The sequence below is a fragment of the Neolamprologus brichardi genome, chromosome 5, assembly GCF_056152115.1.
Source record: "Neolamprologus brichardi isolate AB-2024 chromosome 5, ASM5615211v1, whole genome shotgun sequence".
Taxonomy (NCBI): Eukaryota; Metazoa; Chordata; class Actinopteri; order Cichliformes; family Cichlidae; genus Neolamprologus; species Neolamprologus brichardi.
In genome coordinates, this window is record NC_142108.1 from 9,418,647 (window position 1) to 9,438,001 (window position 19,355).

General features: G+C 42.1%; 1 protein-coding gene across 11 annotated transcripts in view; it reads right to left on the bottom strand.

Annotated features, from left to right (window-relative positions):
* Positions 1–18,895, bottom strand: part of celf4 (CUGBP, Elav-like family member 4) — a 90,054-nt gene extending 71,159 nt beyond the window's left edge. For 3 of the 11 annotated variants that reach the window (XM_087840628.1, XM_087840621.1, XM_087840623.1), the window contains exon 1: positions 18,130–18,895. In XM_087840628.1, coding sequence (XP_087696754.1) covers positions 18,130–18,406 — 277 coding nt within the window. In that variant the 5' untranslated portion in view covers positions 18,407–18,895. The remainder of the gene's footprint in view (positions 1–18,129) is intronic. The other 8 variants (XM_087840626.1, XM_087840625.1, XM_087840618.1 and 5 more) reach the window with 4 other exon arrangements.
* Between the last annotated feature and the right edge of the window lie 460 nt (positions 18,896–19,355).

Genomic DNA, 19,355 nt, shown 5'->3' on the forward strand with positions numbered 1-19,355 from the left:
CCCCTGTGTCCTACACTCGCTTCTTATCTCAACTGCAGCAGACACCCTAAAGGGACACACACCCACCGAGAGGGAGAGAAACAGAAAACGAGCGAGAGACCGAGAAAGAGGGAGGGAGGGAAAGAGAGAGAGAGAGAGAGAAATATGGGGAAGGAAATGAGAGAAGATGAAAGAAAGCAGCAGGGGAATGGTGGAGGCTGAATACTTTCTGGTGGAGGAAGAAGAAAGAAATCTGCCATCACCAGACCTTATTTAAACGACAGCTGTGTTGGACCACATGGAGCTTTGACCTTGTTGATTTGGAAAACCCAAATTTGATGAGCTGCCTTTGCCAATGGGTTGCCCAACAAGTTGCCAATGGGACTGATTCATTGTTTGTTTAAACATTCTGTTGTAAAAGATAACTCAACGAGGAGGGATCATTCATACCAAAGAACATTATCCTGTATATACATTATATATGAATCTAGAGGAGTTTAGCGATTAGATACCGATAATGCAACATAGCAAAGCGGTGTCCTGAACAAAAGTAGGAAATGGGACAGGACCCCAGAGTCTAGATGCTGGTGATGGAGCAGGGTAAGCAGATGGCTGATGGAGACTTCGTGTTACTCTCTGATTATCCAGGATGAGGTGGAGATGGAGAGGAATGCAAAGACAGTTGAAAGGCAGTTGAAGACAGAAGAGCTATGTGCAGAGAGAATAGGGATGGTGGACTGATCGTCTTGGATAAGAGGGCAAGAAAATCATTGGACCGCAAAGTTGCAGTGACTTTGGAAGTGGGAAAGTGGCAGTGAAGAGGAGAATTGCTTAAACATGTAATGCGCACATTTGTATGGAAACAGATTCTCCTTATTAAGCTAAGCTTCATTTCAATGACTGATGCCGGGTATAAAGTCAGGACTTTGGCTAACATTACCCCCAATTTGAAACGAGTGCTTCAATCCAACTTGTGTTATGCAAATCAGATATTTGATTTTTTTGGGGTTATATTTTAGCTCATGAGGAGCTAAGTGCTGTAGTCTGTTGCTAACTTTTTTTTAAATAGAAGGAATCCACACAACCTTTCCTGGTTTTGAGGATGTGGAATGTTACATGTAGACGTACATATGTTGCCATTTCATCCAATCGAACAGTTTACCTCGTTAGTAAGTAGCAACATAGATTTATCAGTTCATCAGTCCATTCTGATCCACTTATCTAATTCAGGGTCCCAACTACTATAGACAACCACACCTATGGGCAATTTAGAATCACCAGTTAACTCCACCAACTGTGTGTCTTTGGACTGTGAGAGCATGCCAGAGTAACTGGAGAGAACCCATGCGACATTGGAAGAACACGCAAACTCCACACAGAAAGGCTCAGGACAGATGGTGGATTCGAACCCAAGACCTTCTTGCTATGAGGCACCAGAGCTAACCTCCATGCTATAGCAATTCGAACAAATGTTAAACAAATACTAAAACATGTATCTATATGCTACTTCATTATTTCTTTTTTAATAGCTAAAGACTGTCGACACATTTAAAACTGGGTGTAAAGGTAATTAAAACACTCAGATTCCCAGAAACAATATAGCGACCGTGATCTCTGTGACATCCATGGCCCAGGTTGGGGACACACCATTCTTCAAATTCTCCTTTGAAACTAATTATAATCCTACTAAAATTAAAAGGACTAATGAATTAGTGCTCAGCACTGTTACCGGACACATGAATCACTTTTTACCAGCATACACTGCCTGATGCCACCCATGACTAAAAAACTTGAGGGACAATGTTATTGTACAGAATTCTCTAATTATCTTCTGCCTATTAATTCAGGGATTGTAAAAGGCGGACATAAAAAGTTCCCTCCTCTCGCTCTCCCTCTCTCTCTCCTTTTATTCCCAGCTACAGATGAGGAGAAACTCCCAGTGATCATTTAAATATTTCAGAACAACTTGGTAAGAGCCTAAAAAGAGTCAATAGCATTAAAAAGCTTTATCCACGGCACAGCTGAAATCCCTGGAACTCTGCCTTGAAAAACTTTGGCATGAAACTTTGTTTGAGGCTGTCCAATTTCAGTCAGTCAATAGAAATCTCCACGTCTCCCCCTACCTTACTTCTGTTAGCACTTATCTTCACCTGAAAGGGTTGACCAAGGACAGACTTTGCTCAATAAACAGAGGAATGTTTTTTTTCTCCTTTTTAAAAGATTGACCTTAAGACAAGAACGTTCTGACTGGATTTCTGTGAGTGCTGAGGCTTAGATAACGCTCTTCAATTCACTCTTGAAATGGGTCAGAGTAAAGACAAAAATTCTTGACTTATTGTGTTCAGAGAAATGGCATATAAAGCCTTGGTCTTTTAGTCGTATGGTGAAAATGAGTAGCACTGAGTGCAAAAGTGGAATACTAATAAGTGTTATATTAAAAGAGTTACTCAACGATACAGTTGCCCTTGTACTGCTGTAACTGGGACACTCGGTATGAGCCATACAATTGCTATTCAGTCTGTATCTGGTTTTCAAATGCAATAAAATTAAAAGACTAAAGTTAATACTTGCAATGCAGAGAAAAACAAAACTGCTTTAAAAAAAATAAAAAATAAACACAGCTATTAAAACCATGTCTCTATAGCTATATTCCCATCTTATCTTTATTCGCTGCAGAATCATCATTTCTCTAATGCATATGTATACAGGGAAATGTTTAGGATGACTTAAAGTGGCAGACTTGAGAAAAATAGAAAAAAAAGTCACATATCTCCAAGTAAATCTGATATCGAAGCGTAAAAGCCCAGACAAGCCCCCTCACTTTTGGTTCTGCGAGGAATAGTAATTCAATAAAGTGAGCAGCAGCCGCTCATATCCCCTTCACCTTTGCTGACCTTTCAGATCATTACTCACCAAGGAAGAAAGAGACAGAGGATAGAGGCTATTTTAGGGGACACAGCCAAGGTCTCCGGGAACACGCCAACTTTCTCCTGTATCGTCTTAAAATCTTTAATTGGCTGCTGTAATCGCTGATTAAATGAAAAAAAAAAAAGCACTTTGAAGCCCACAGTACGAGCTCAGAGAACAGAACTGAGTGTACGAGTGGAAAAAAATAACTCAGTTGCTCACATGGAGCATCTTTTTTTTTCACTGTGTGAAAGAGGCCTTAAAAATTCAGGAGTTGTTTCAGGGGACGAATGAATGTTGGTCTTGATTATGATATTATTTCAGCAGAGTGAGGCAGAACTAAGGGGCAGTGTTATGAAAGAGGAGGTGAATTCATTTGTAATAGAGTGTAATAGCAGTCTCAGCTCTCCCATAGGCAGCTATATGCAGATCCCTCAGCCCTCTCTTCGGGGGGAACTGGAAGAATCCATAATATAGAAACGCACAACAAGCGTACCACTGAGGGAAGCAGAGAGCAGGAATAGATAGAGCAAATGTTAATAACCAGGTGATGGATGAATCTCTGAGGGACGGCACTTCTGTACGTCTGTTATATTTTTTCCATTCTTAAAAGTGCAGGACATAGTCATTTTGAACAATAAAGGGGACTCCGGTTGTAACTAAATTACTTTTGGAGATGAGGATATGAAGATCGTAAAATAAAAGTCATTATACTGTATTCTGTGTGAATACTAAGTTCTGATTGACTCGGGGTGTAAAATAAATTTTAATAACTGGGCATTTTCTGCAAAACTGTTAAATCATCAAGGCAAATCAAAGCTTGCTCATGGTTTGAATGTGAATTTTAAGCAGCACAGTGAAAAATACCCAGAATAAATTACTCCCAGATTGCCCTGAAAGATGTGGGCAACTCGACTGGGAATAAAAACAACCTTATTTCGGATAATAGAAGCTTTGAAAACCAGGTAACTTTACATATCAATGTGGTACCTTTAGGGGGATAATAAAGGGAGACAAACACAATCGACATTACAGGTTCATGCAAACTAAAAACGTTTTTTTCCCCGATGCAACGTCGTTTTCAATGAGCGGGGTAGTGTTTTAGACTTCAGTAGAAGTCCCTACACATCTAAGCGGTATGACACTGTAGGAAAATGATTGGGATTGTCACTGTCATGGGACTTGTCAGCGTCTCCAAGGATACACAGGAGAAGCAGCAGATGGGAGTCTGCCTTTATCTGGTTAAGGTGGTTAAAGGGTTGTTTTCATGTGTTCTTTTTAGGGTTCACCTACATAGAACTTGTGTTTTCAGGTTGAAGGCCATCTGATTTATAGCACCGACTCCTAATCTAACCTTTCTATGCTTCAATGCTATTCTACTGTGAATATTAAAAAACAATGACAGTAAAGGAACAGTGAACAGCGATGCATCAGTATGTAATGAGCTGGGAGTACCGGTGAGCTGACCTGATGCCTTCTAACATTACAACTACAGATGAATAAAATGCCTTTTTCGTTTGTTTCTTTTCTTTTGATTGTGACATACATGTGTGAGAAACAATGAGAACTTTTAAATGGTTTGTGCTTGTGTTTGTGTGCGCGTAAGTCCCTAAAGACAACAAGTCCCATCTCTCGCCCTGCTTGCCAGAGTTGCCGTCTCTAAGCTGTGCTAATCGATCGGTGAAGGAGGAAAAAGGGCCAGCTTTAATGTGTTGCATGTGAAGGATTTAGTGGAGAGCACAGCCATTGAATCAATGGAGTAGAAAATGCATCATTAGGACAGTGTCAACTCCCTCTGCCCCCACAGACACACACACACACAGTTGCAACAACCCTCACTCAGCCTCCACTCCCCCCCCCCCCCCTTACCCCGAGTGCACTGAAAACGTCCACATATTCATACAATCGCATGACGTGAGGCGTGCACAGAAAAGGCACGCATGTGATGCTTCAGCTCTCATAGCACAGAATAAAATACCTTCTTAAACAGCACTCACTCTGAGTGCATCCCATGAAACATGGATGCTCGAACACCCACTTGTATGAGCTTGTTAAAAGCTCCCCTGATGGCAAAACACAGACGTTAAATGTCCCAAAAATCCAGGCAGACGAATCACCTCACTCTCATCCTGCCGCTGCCATTTTGTCAGGAAATGTTTTGGGGGGGGGACTATATTTAGCTTTTCATGATATATGAATTATTAAAACTGCAGTGACTCCTATGACGAACTTAAAGTCTGAACCCGGACATACCAGGTCAGTCACTGTGGGAAATTTATTGAAGCAGAGACTAATAAAACAATGTAGGACAGATAACAAATGGGCATTTCTGAGCTCGTGTTACTATAGTTCAATGTATTATATGGGAATATTACACTTTAGTCAGTGGAAAAACCTCTTAAGGAGTGTTTGGACTACTGTGGGACACCAAAACGCTCCTTCAAAAACAGCACTACACAGCAGTATAGAATTTATAGATGGTGATTTTTTTGGTTTCTTGTGTATAAATACCATTAAGAGACAGACTATACCGGCCCAGTGTGTGTGACAGTTGTGTGTACAATGTGTTTTCATCATCTGTAGTCTGCTTTACTAAGAGATTTTGTTATGAAATGGTACTTGTAGGTTTTTCTTAGTTGGAAAAAACTGACAGTGAAACACAAACCATGAGTCACACCTGCTCACGCTGCACTCGTTTAATGGATCTAAAATTAACATGTTCAAAAGTTGCTGTGTGGATTTGAATGGGGATACTGACTGACTGAAATTAACTGAACATAAATTCAACATTCAGACTGCAGCAAAGTCTATTATACTTTTTTCATAGATAGATAGATAGATAGAAAGAAAGATAGAAAGATAGATAGATAGATAGATAGATAGATAGATAGATAGATAGATAGATAGATAGATAGATAGATAGATAGATAGAGGGTCAACAGTCAGACAAGGACCAGGAAAAACTGATTAATCAAGAATCCATCTCCAGATGAATCATGTATCACTAAGAAGACAAAGTGACAAAGTGAATTCTGTCATGGGAGTGGTCCCATGTCTCATCCCCCTGGTAAAACACTTACAGGATAAAGACTCCCATTAATATTCCTCTGAGCTCCTCTCCACTCCACCTGCCTCTCTCTTCTCCTTTCCTCTCCCTGTCCTATTATCCTGCCTCAGCGGACATCCTGTCCTGTCCCGTCCGCCTTGCCAACCTGCAAGATGGAGATGAGAGGACGATCCAAATGCAGAAGGGGGAACATGAATCATTACACTTCCTGTTGTTGCACACCGTCCGGGGAAGGAAGAGAGAGGACGCCCCCGGGGCTCCGATTGATTCCGGAGACTTAATTGGGTTTATTAGCCAAGATGTTGGGCCCCGTGAGGAGGCTCCCAGAGGCCGCGGAGTCCCCCCCCCCCCCACCCCCCCACCCCATCCCCATTCCCACTCTTCTGAAGGAGAAAGCCTGCGTAATTGTTTTCCCTCCATCTTCTGTGTCATTGTCAGATGGGTCCTGCGGGATTATTAGCAACCCCAGGTCCCTCAATAATTCATCCAGAGCTATTTATACACAGATGGAGAGTCCTCTAAAGTCTCCCCCAGTGAGATTATCTGACGCTTAGACAGACAGACAGAGAGGGAGAGCAATGAAGAGAAACCGGGCTACAAAGGGAAAAGCACGAGAGAGACAGAGAGAAAATGGGAGAGACGTACAAAGAGAGTAAGAAGGATGGAGAGAGGCGATCACAAAAAGAAATGCAAAGACGAGCAAAGCAAGTTTGACAGTGAGAATGAGAGACAGCGGTGGTTTAGGTAGGCACAATGACAACGATTCTGGTGTGCATTGAGTTTCAAGGTGAAACTCTCGGCTCTGCTTTGGCAAAGTGAACAAAAGCACTGTCCCGGGAATAGCATATCCTCACACAACACACATTAATGGCTTTTAATCTTCCCCCCTTTTTCCTTCATTTAACACAATTAAGATGTTTGCAAAGCTAACATGGACCACTAGTCGCTATAGGAAGGACAGATGAAAGACACTCAGGGATTTCCATATACAAAGTAAACACAGTTATCCATCCTTTCTAACGTGTCAGTGCGTAAGACCAACAAAACAGCAGCCAGCCATTTCTTAAATCACCTAATAATTCACTAACATAACATTAACACATTAGCATATTAACATTAGCGCATTAAACAGCCTCTAATCCCAAACAGATAGTGGCTGGGCTACACAAGGCTGCGCGACTGTTGGCTTTTAATAGCTTTGCAGATACCTGTGTCTTTCCGCCTGCAAGTTAAGGGGACATTTTGTTGTCGTCAGACTAATGAAGCCTTTGGCGCACAAAGTTGATTTTCAAAGTCCCTTTGTTGGCGCTCCAGCCGCAGATAATTATATATATTCATCCCCTTTGGCAGTCACTTTTATCCAGCTCATTTAGAAAGCTTGGCTTCCTCTTGGACAAATTGGGACATTGAAAGGCAGATTGGAGTGATAGTTTTTACATTTTGCATCGATGGCACATTAATCAGGGCAACTATGGCTATGGGAAAAGTCTCAAGCGCCCTCTGAAACACAAGCCATTTATCTGTAACAAATAGTATCGCCGTTAAAGCTATGCCTTTATCTAAATGCATTGTTTCATTCTGTATGAATATCTTCCAAAGTAAAATTCTAATTTCCCAAAACATGGGAGCTTAAACCCCTTCAACCTAAATCTAATAAACTGCAAATAAAATCTGGGTTTTGGAAATGGATTTGAAAGCCTAAAGCAGTTCACACACACTGAGGTGTGTCAGCGAGAACATCACCTCAAAACATAACTGCATTTCTATGGATGCTGTGAACAGCAAATCTGCTCAGTGAACATTTTACATTTTGCTGTTTTCTTTTTAAGATAAGTTTCAAAATGTTTTCCCTTGTATAAAAAAAAAATTAGATAGAATTCAGTATCTTTTATACATGAGAATAAAAAAAATGTTTGGATGGAAACGTTTTCAGAAAATGCCAATGCAAACTAATTTGGTAACTTTTAATCAATGACTAACAATCAATGGTAAACTGAGTATGTCACTTAAATCATAATGAATAATAACACCTAGGTTTATAACACCTGCTTTAATGGACATAAAAATGATGTGGAGGAAATTCACATGACTAACCTTTGTCTTTAAAAGGCATAAACTGTAACACTACAAATGACTGGTCAATATACTGTTTGGTAATTGTGAAATAACCATTCACTTGAGTTCAGTTAACAGTTTACTATTTATTACTGATGGTTATTATGGATTTCTACCACTAGTTTGACATTTCTTCTAAACTACTGGGAAAGTTTTTGTTAGCTTTAGATAAAGCCAACGCCAAATTAATTGCTGCTGCCCACTGCGTCCTTACAGTATTGATGAACAGTCTATAAAGTAAGAACACTTTTCTCTGTCTCTCTCTGCTACACACCCACACATACACCCCCCCCCCCCCCCCCCACACACACACACACACTTCTGTTGCTCCGGGGAAAGCAAAGCTTATCAACTACCCAGTGCTCACACACACTCACACACACACAGACTTCACTGTCTCTATCTATAAACCCCATGAAATCATTCCACACCAAGTGAAGCAGGCTATGTATAGGTTTGGCCAGGGTTCCATCTCCTGTTCTGTGATTAAAGGACCAAACTAATAGGCTCTGTCTCATTGGGAACCTGTGTGGGGCTGGGAGAGACCTCCGAAGCCATTAAATTGCAAATCTGTAATAATTTGCTGAAGGCTTTCTGTCCAGATCATTCCCTGGGCTGATTTGTGCATTGAGGTAGCGTTCTGAATGGCCAAGCACAAACCCAGCTGAGCCCACCAGCTAGCCAGCCAAGTTAGTCTACAAGGGGGCACGCTCCAGATGCGCACGTACACACACACACACACACACACACACACACACACACACACACACACACACACACACACACAGACACCATATTTACTTTGCAAGAACAACAATACAAAGTTTCACAGAGTCCTTTTCACTTAATTTGCACCAACAGTCTGCTTCTAATTAAAGCCAAATTAAATAAAGGTGTGAGCTAATACGCTTCATAAGTCCATGCAGGTTCAAACCTCCTTTTTGAGGTACAGATTTGTGGAATGGAACCCTCTTAAAGACCATAAAAGATGTTTTCTACATCAGCTTACATGTGATGAACACGAACGTTCGGTTATTTTTTCCAGAGAGCCAGCTGAAGACATTTTTTTTTACAAAATTATGAAAGACTTTTGGGTGTTTAAGGGTCTATGACCATGTTGGACAGGGGGCTTTAGATTGCAGGCAAATCCCACGTCCCAGCTTGTTAACTTGTTATTTAACCCCGTAACAACAAGTTACATATTTGATACATATTTGATACCAGAGTTTTTGTGAGGTTTTGAGACCACTGTGATTTTTTCCCCCCTGAAAACCTTAAATAAATTGCACAATACACTTTTAAGCAATAAGTTGCACAGAAGCAATAAGTTGCACAAATTTTACACAGTACAGCAAATACAGATAAAGTAAGATCTGGTGGTTCTTCAGCTTTAACAGCTAGTCAGTTCCAAACTAAAATGAAACATCTGCATTACAAAAAAAGGGAAGAAGTTCATAAATTTTTACTCTTGTTACTTTTGGCACTTGAACTTCTTTCAGAAAAAGAAAAAAACAAACAAACCGTGGGTTGTCCAGGATTTCTGCTGCATGAGATGAAATGCATATTGCATTAAATTTTTGATGCAACACAGCTGAAGCATGCCAATGACAATAGAAAACCTCTGTAATGCAGTAAGAAGTTGTTTCTGCCCACAAGCAACCTACGCAGCTGCACCCTCACGTGAGCAACTTTAAATAGCAGTCAAGATCAAACTTCAAAAAGTAGCATGTGAGGAAAATCCACAAACAGACACACACCACTGACAAGTATACAAGTCCAATTAACATGTTGTCAGAGATCATGCTAATATGGAGGGCACTTGCTTATTTACCCCTGGGGCACCTGGGCGCTGCAGGGGTCTAATACTGCTCCCATCGCAGGAAGGTCATTCTCCCTTCTCAAGCCATGATGGCCACAGAGTAGTGCTTAAATCTGGTAAAATGCAGCCTATAAATTACAGCAGAGGACAGAGGGGTCAGAGCCTGGCATGGAACTGGGCCAGGAGCTATCAATCTGCCGGGGCCAGCGAGGGCGACATCTGTCTCTGGGACTCCCTCACTCTTTTTACTTCTATCTCTGCCTGTCGTTTCCCATCCCTGCTTTTCGGTCTTTTCTTTTCAGCCCCTTCCGTCTTCCCTTTCGTTCCTTTTTCTCACTCCGTGTCTGTCACTGAACAATCTCTCCATGCCTCCATTTTTAGACTGCACCTTCCTTTACAATCTCCGCTCTCCTTCTTTTATATCGCTCTGCCTCTTGATATTCTCTTTTTGTCTTTGTGTGCAGCCCCCACCCAAGCGCTCTCCTCCATGGATCTCCCTTGCCTCTTTTCACGCATTCTCTTACATCATCCCTGTTTCAACATGTCTCTAATTCTGCTTCCCTCTCTCCTGCTCTCCCCCCCCAGTCTCTCTCGCTCTCTCTGTCTAGAGCTCCTTGTCGTTTTACGCACTCTTGCACCATCTCCCTCTGCAGCGATATGTTTTGGTCTATCTGCTCTCCAACCAGCAGGACAGAATAAAGCCTTGATGTACTTTTCCCTCAATGTGATGCCAATATCATTTGAATGGTAATATCTGATGGCAAAATGCACATTTTGGAGGGAATGAAAATGGACCCAGTGGGTATTCAGAAACAAATACAAATTTGATATACAAATTCAAAGCTGATGTCGTTCAGGATTGTGCAAACTACACATTTTCCCCGAACAGAAAACTGAGCAGTTACAAACCTTTTCTGAAGCAAGTAGCTAACTCATGAAACAACACTTATATATTGCAAAGAGAACAAGTAGTTTTGATATGAGGCTAACTCTGGAAGTCAAAACTTGTCAAGCCTAATTTACAACAAACATGTCTGTTTGGTTGATGCTTTTCCTAGTTTTGTCAGAACATCTTGCACTACATTTGCTACCCAAACCCTCGAAAACTTCCACATAACTTATTAATCATCCTCCATTTTCTGAATCAAACTTGCCTTTGAATAATTGAGGGGGCTCTTTGAAAAGCCCTAACCTCCATTCCCACCTTCCTTTTACAAGTCAACGTGGTGCATTTTTAATTGGAGGGGGCATGAAATAGGCATGGAGGGAGATGGGTAGAAACGGAATTGGAATCAGGGACGCTCAAAACGTGGCAGTCATGGCGCAGCGTATGAGGTTGTGTGCAAGCATACAGAGAAGGCTAAATATGCGTCTGGCCTGACAAGTCACACATGCTTGACAGCCCATGAGGTGTTTTCTGCGTGCAACGATAGCACACGGCTCATGTAATCCCTGCCTTAGAATATCCTAGCAGACGGACCTAGATACGCCACTTTGAGTTATGCTTAGCAATTTGGTTGAGAATAAACATCAATTCAACTTCCTATAAAGCATAAATCTCCAAAGCCGAATGATTTGTTTAGTCTATATGAAACAGTCTTGTAGGGGCTAAAACGGTAATTGAAAGTACATGCATTACAGTCTGAAAAAGCTGTGTCTGTTTGCAAGGTAATAGCAATGATTTGCTTTTGTGATATTAAAACTAAATTTAGCCTCGAGAACAATATAAGAAAGGGTCAAAACAGAAACAATATTAATCTATTTGAACGGGGACTGAAAGGAATGAGAGTCCTTTGGAGCCGGATATGTAACAAGAATTAATGCTCGCGGGGTATGCATTAATGGGCCATTGCCACAGTTGGCTGTGACAAACTTTGGTTCTATTTTTCATATTGCTGCTGTGTCATGCTGCTATTTCCTTGTGGAAAGCCTCTGCAGTAGAGAGCTGCAGCTGGGCCCGTTTTTATGAGCATACTGAGATTTTGAATCAGGTTTGGACCCAAGATATATTAGTAAGTATTAAAAAAAAGTCACTCTTGAGCACTACCGTGGCTATGATTGAACTCACAGCACTGTAAGCACATGTGGCACTGTGTTTTCTTGTATGCTGATACGCGCAGATCCCATAATTCTAAACTGTATGCATATAAAAAGATGATCAGATGACAGATATATATATATATAAAATGCATGTATACCTCACTTTAAATACACAGGTGCACAGACACAGATATGTGTATTATAAAATTTCCGACCTTAATGCCTCCTGACTGTGCAAAGCTTGATAAAAGGAGGCAGAAGTTCTAATCAAAAAGGCAAAACACCAGCTTCTAACTTCAAAAACAGAAGAGATTCATAATCCTTTGACTGCTGAACAAAAGAAACTATTGTTAAACCTTTTACACTCAACAACCACATATAGAGCGGAGTGCCTGTGTAGTTGTAGTAAGTATTCTAGAAATGAAACTAAATGCAAAATCTAGACAGTTAAACAAAGAAAAAAGACACGTTATATTTTTTTTATATTAGCATACATGCAGCTCCATGACCATGCTTTTATATATCATCTCTATCATTTCGAAATACATTAAAATTTTGAAAAACTGAAGGAAACCTTATTAAGCTGAAAGGAAAAACAAAGCTCTTCCTCACAGGAAGCTCTATGATTAGTACTGCAGACTTGAACACAATCAGCAGCAAAACAAAATGAAACTCAAAAACAACATGTAAGACTTTCCAACATTTCAAAATTATTGCATTCTCCATCTCCACAATCGGCCACCGGTGCTTGAAGCAGGGGGCGTGGAAGTAGTATTAAGGGTAGCTAAAAGATCGAGGAGGCTCAAAGCGTCAACTTTTAAAAAATTTACCACAAAGCACAATAATATTTAACTGATGCAAGAGCCTTGAAAACAGAAAACATTTACCTCTCCAAGGAGCACTTGTCAAAAAAAGGTTGTTTTTTTTTCATCCTCTGAAAAAAAAAAGCACACGGGGGCAATGAACACAGCAATAAGAAAGCAAGATTAGGAAACAAAGACAGAAAAAATGCAGATTGTGGCGCAAGCATCTCAGCAATCTTTTTATGAAAAACTAAAAAGCCAAATGTTGTTGAAAGATTTAAGGCATGCTTTATTTGAACTCAGCCCTGGGTTAACTCTGTCAAAACACAAGAAAGCTTTTATAATGTACATACAAGTCTCTCAAAGAGTCACCTTAAAAAGTGTTGGAAACATCTGTCACCGCCACTGACCGCTGTTGGCCACAACTTTATCACGTGGGACAGATTTGAACCACAAGGCAGTTGTTTTTAATTTTTGAATTCTAATTATACAAAATGACGTGCATTGTGTTAGTGGAGGAAAGAAACAGTTATTAGAAAGTATGCTGTTGTTATTAACAAAAATTATTAAAAAAGAAAAAAAGAAAGTTTGCTGCAGGTTGAATGCTTCGTGTGTGTCAGTTGATTTGCATCAATCTTGAGGACATGAAATGAGGTGAACAGGCAGGTGCACAGCCTTCTCTTTACATAATCTCTCTGTGTATGTAAAGGTCAGTGGTTTAATGAGAGGACTGCCGAGGTCAGGGGAGCCAGAGGGCTCCACCTCTCTGACAGGCCACATAACTCCAAACCTGCTGTTAGCATGCTAATCCTTGCACAAGCTCCATGAGCACTGCCTCCTTTGGCTTGGTCAGACCATCTCTCAGTGTGACTAACTGGCTCCCTGCTCGGCCATAAGCCAGCCCCCATCTGACAGTCCCCTCCAATAATAATGGACAACAGAGGCAGCACCGGTTTGACAACGGTCCTCGTGACAAATTAGACTCACTGTACTCCTCATTCTGGCTCCGCCTCTCGATTTCTTCTTGTTGCTTGGCAGTTCTGGGCTCTGCCAGGGCAGTGGGCGCGGTATGGCACCGGTTGTTGAGTTTACTTTGGTATGAAGTGCCTTGCTCTACGACACATGTTGCCTTTCTCCCTGACGAAACACTCGAAATCGATGCGTCTTCATAAATTTGGAGCACAATGTGAGACCTGGGCGTGCATTCTGAACGGCGCTGAGTGGAACACGGGCCAAGGAGACAAGGAGCACATAAACATACACACTCACTCACACAGTCATCCAAAACTGAATGCGAGAGGAGGAGAGGGAAGGATCCCACAGAGAGGATGATGCAACCGGAGTGAAATTTTTCGGCCGGAACGCATGCTGCATTAACGCAGACCTGCAGGACGAAAACACACACCCGTACTTTGTTCTTTTTTTTGTTCAAAGCTAAATTTGGTTTTATTGCCCCATTTTTTTAAAATAAAAATAAATAAAAAAATTTTTTTGCATCCAACAACCTGTAACATATAATTTCCTGAAAAAAAAGATCCTTTCATGTTACTGGCATCATGACTTTCTGGCCTCACTGAGAATGATAAGCCAAATGAGCTGTTCTGTTCTAAATCTGCTTGCCTGACAGATTCAGGTGAAAGAGCTATAATATCTAAAGTGAGGGAATTCGAGAGAACCATAACTCCCTTTATGACCTGCACAGATTATAGTCCCCATCTGCAGCATAAGGCATCTGCAGTATGGGTAAATTTAAACAAGATTACAGTCGGTCATTACACTACATCTCTGCTTATTTGATTTCAATCATATTCCGTCGTAAATATTCAAATAAATTTCTGCAGTATTGATGGACTTATAAAATGGTTTAACAGCCAATCCATTTCTTTTCATTGGGTTAGTAGTGTCTTGTGTAAGTTGAGAAAGCCTTATGAGAGGGTGTAGTCTCGGCCAAAGACCTGTGGCGCCTTGCTTACATCACTTCCCAGGTCAAAACGGACAATTTGGCCCAACTCTAAATGAGTTTTCAACACCTGCCTTGACTTTGAGCAACTCTCCGGCTTTGTAACTACTTTAACTGTCTGAGCCTATGGCGAGAGCCGCTGCTAATGTATTTAGTTTGACCAAGGACAAATATATTACTCACATTAAATAAGCACCAAATGAAACAATGGCCCTAAAACAAACTTGGTGACAGTTGCGTTTGCTAAGAGGAAAGGAAGATGCTGACAATAAAGGTTTGCCAAGAAATACAATGCTGTGTGATGATGTGACAACAGTAAACAGTAGATAACACCTTTGGTTATTAAATGTGCTCCCCCGTATCATCACAGCTCAATTGCCCCAGTGATTATTACACGAAATCAGGTTGATGAATAGTGCTAGCAATCACATCTACACCTGCTCTTCTTGAATGGATCTCCACCTCCCATGCAGCATTGCCAGAGAAAAGAGAAAGGGTTGGCTCTTTGTGCTCGCCGTCCCGTTGTGCTTGGTAGCAGCAACAGCAGCAGCAGCAGCAGCAGCAGCCGGTGACCATTATAAATGGCCTCTATTAGCATGGCTGAGTCGCAGAGGGGAGAGAAATAAAATCATTGGGAGAATGTAGGCCTGCACTGGTGTCCCTGCGCCCGCTACCAAGCTCTGTCGACCTCCGTCCCAAGCTTCCCTCCTCCCCTCCATTCCAAGGGGACACAATCCTAAAGACTAGATTACTAATGATACATGGGGTCATTATGGGGAGGGTTATGGCAATAGTATCACAGGCACAGCTGACAATAGCAATAAGAGGGGTAGCTTTCTTCAGCGGTAGCATTACCATAGCAAAGGCTGTTCTTTATGCCTGTTGATGTATAGCAGAAAAGGATGAAGGTCTTTTATTTCCTGCCATAGCAGAAAAAGCTGTGTATTATCTCCCTGAAAACCATGCTTATGTCTTTGTTAAAATGCCATGTCTCTGCGAGTAAAGTTAAATGAACACAAAAGTATCCCCAGACAAGGCATTACCATGTTAACAATAACAGTTACCAGCTACGTGCTACATGGAAAAGCGGAGGTAGAACAAAATTGTAAAGTAAATGGCAGTCGATCATCTACAATCTGTGGTTCAAGCTGGGGCTTTGTACTACCACAACCATTACAGAACAAGATGCAATGTCACCGAACACACAAGGTGTCAGTGCATAAAGTGAAGACAAAAGAAGAGCGAAGGAAGGGAAGGAATGAATGGACTCAAGCAATGAAAAGGAGAAAAGATGGAAGAGGACTTTTCTGCTGGACAGTTCTATAGACTTCACTCCACTGGAGCATTTCACACCTTAAAGGGTCATCATGCCCTCAGCTTGATGCTCTCTATTCTGTAAGAGGACAAATGCAAACAGTCTGAAGAAACTGAAAGGAAAGGGGAGAACCACACATATGCTGAAAAGCTGACAGGGAAGCGTAGCAGCTTGAAAGCCAGTTTAAACGTGTTGATACATAAAACTGCTATCAAATTCGTTCAGATGGATTAATTTCACTTTCATTTCTGCAGATCAGTAATGGTGATCTCTTTAGAAAACAGGTTCTTCGTACATATATTTTAATATTTGCGAGCTGCATTTATCTTCCTGTGATGGCTTACTGTACCTAGTTCATGCGATATTGTGCAGTCTTCAATAAGCCCAGTGTGACGACAGTCGGTCACTTTGCCCGTTATCCGTGGGATGTACTGTCTTTTACTGCTAATTTGGGCATCTTCTACGGAAACCTCAGGGTGCGGGGGGAACGCGGCCTTCAAACAGCTCGCAGTGAGCCAGTGAGCTGGTAAGCCAAGGAGTAGCTGGTGCCTCGAGCTAGTTAAAATATGAGCACAGCGGGGGCTCGCTAATGAAAGCGGGGGCTCAGCCTGGGAAGCAGGACCGTATATCGCAGTTAGGAGACAGTTCTTAGAATCAGCTGGCGAGCCATGCCTATAGTTCTGGGGCCACTGGTGATTAACCGTCCAACAGGGAGTCTCTACTACAGCTGGGCTATTAATAAAAGATACACCCCCCTCCCCCTCCTCCTCTTCTCCTGCCTCTTTGGTTCCCTCAATGTCTGCACACACTCTCTGTCCTCTGGAATTTATTTGTATATCATAATCATTTCCTGACACATGGTGGATGTCACACATTGTTTGCACGAGGCAAAGGTTCAGGGTGTGTGTGTGTGTGTGTGTGTGTGTGTGTGTGTGTGTGTGTGTGTGTGGGGGGGGTGATGGCTTAAAAGGCAAAGGAGAGGGGTCCTGAAAAGTGGCAGCTTACTTTCCACCCTGCGATGTGTCCGGCAGGTATAGCAGATCAATTTGTGACCTCTCACTAGATGGTGATTTCCACAGAATGACTATTCCCGTGAGAGTAGAAAATAAAATGCAAGGGTAAGGCACCATCATTCATGGTGGAGGACTTCAATTCTTTATATTACACCAGAAGGGCATATAACACTGTTGCATCAAAAGTTTATGATGATTCACTGTCGTCAATTCTATAACAAAGGCAACCCGGACAGGGTCAGTCATTGTTGGTACAGAAAAAACTATTAAGGCAGTATTTGATTAGAATATTTCAAAACCAGTTAAAATAATACCTCTATATGCAATCTCCACTTTAGTGCGATTTCTTCTTTTTATTTTTAATTTTAAGGGGGAATCACTTCGATCACCCAAACCTGAAACACTGACAAAGGCTTAAATGCTGCACAAAATTACAACATGCTCATAGTCCTTCCACTGTTGCACACGTTCGTGTACATGTGCACGCGCACACCCTCCCTCACTCACTCCCTTCCTCCCCCGCCAACTCATCACAACCCCCACCCAACTACCCCCCAACACACACACACACACACTGAGCGACTTACAGAATGTATTGCTTTGAGGCAATCAAACAGCCTCCCTGCTATTGCAACGTGAAAACACCAGGTTAATAATCAGGATTCAGCAGAGTGAATGAAAGCACGTTTACAACCGCTGGACTAGATGTGTGAATACTCCCGTGCACACTATAGGAACATTGGTCCTCCTAAAAATCACCCCCACACATATTCATGCCGTCGTGACTCCCGATTCGTGACACTCTTATGCTTGCATATGTGTGTTTAATAGGGTAGAAAATGAAGCACTGATTTTGGGAGCCAGTGACAAGTCAGACGCTGGAAATAATGTCCCCCTCTACGTGCCACAAATGAAACAAAATGAGAATAAACATGCAGAAAAGTAATTCAAGCTCAAGCACTATAGAAACAATTGGCCAACAATTGCGCTGCTCTACCTATTAAATCCCGCATGATTCAGGCTCCCCACTCTCACCAAACGTGTGACAGATTTCACTCTGGCAAAAACAAATAGAGCCATAGGTGTCGCGGGGAATATGGGCATAACCCACCTTTGTGCATGCCCGTGAAGCGGTCTTTGAGCACAGTGAGCTCGTAGATTTTGCCGAACTCCTCGAAGAGGGGCCGGAGGTCCTTCTCATCCAGGTTGCGGGGGATCTGACCGATGAAGAGTTTGATGGCATCGTGGTCCTTCATGGGGATGGTGGCCGGGCATCCCGCCGGGCTGTGGCTGTGGTTTAATCCGTTCACGAGCCCGTTCGTGCTGGCGGAGACCACACCAACACCGTGCACCGTGCCGTCCACCTGCCCGTTGGTTAAAGTTGCCATCTTCGGACCGGCCAGTGAGTTGGGATGGGTACAACAGCAGCAGATGGTAATGGTGGAGTCTCGTTTTACGTTGGAAAAAAGCTGGTGGAAGTCTTGGTCAAAATTTGGTTCCGAGACCAAGCCGTACCAGGGATGGTTCCGCTCTCGTCCTATCAAAGCCAGTATTTACAATGATTTGAAAACACATGAAGCATTTGGCGAAGACGCATATCAAAAGCGCGCAGTGCCGTTGGTCCCGGTGGAGGCTTTGATTCCTTATATTTATGTCCTAACCAATAACTCGTTCATTGATTTCATAAAAGAGAGAGAGAAAGAGAGGGAAGAAGAAGGGGGAGGGAGAGAGAGAAGAGAGAGAGAGGGAGAGAGACCAAGAGCGTTCACTGTCTATTTACACCCACGTTCCTTCGTCCCAGCTTCTTGGCACCCTTTTATTTTTTTGCATTGAGGAGTCTGTATGGGTGTCTTCTCGGTTTAAACGAACAGGGTCGGTTCGATCTCTGCCAGAACAGAGGGGAGGTTAGAATAAAGGGGGGGGCGCTTTAAACTCGGCATATATAAACCCAGCATATTTCTGTCCCCCCCCTTTTCTTCGGCAAGTAGACAATGGTACATTCCACCGAGGGGAGAGGGTCTATAAATAGAGAGATATAGAGAATACGGTCCTTTGTGCTCCTACTCAGAGCAAATAACTACACTTTCAAGAACTTAAGAATGCAATACTTGGATGACTGACACACACACTCACACACACGCAGATACACAAAGACAAAGACTCTCTCACACACACACAGTTTTTATCAGGAGTAATAAGCCGTACAGCTATTTTCAGAAATGTACCTACTATTAAGTGAAAATAAACATTGACCACAAATTGATGGTGTCTGCGGTTAATCGGAGGTTTATTTATTGTTTTGTGTGCTTAAGTCACTCTGCATATCTTTCATCCACC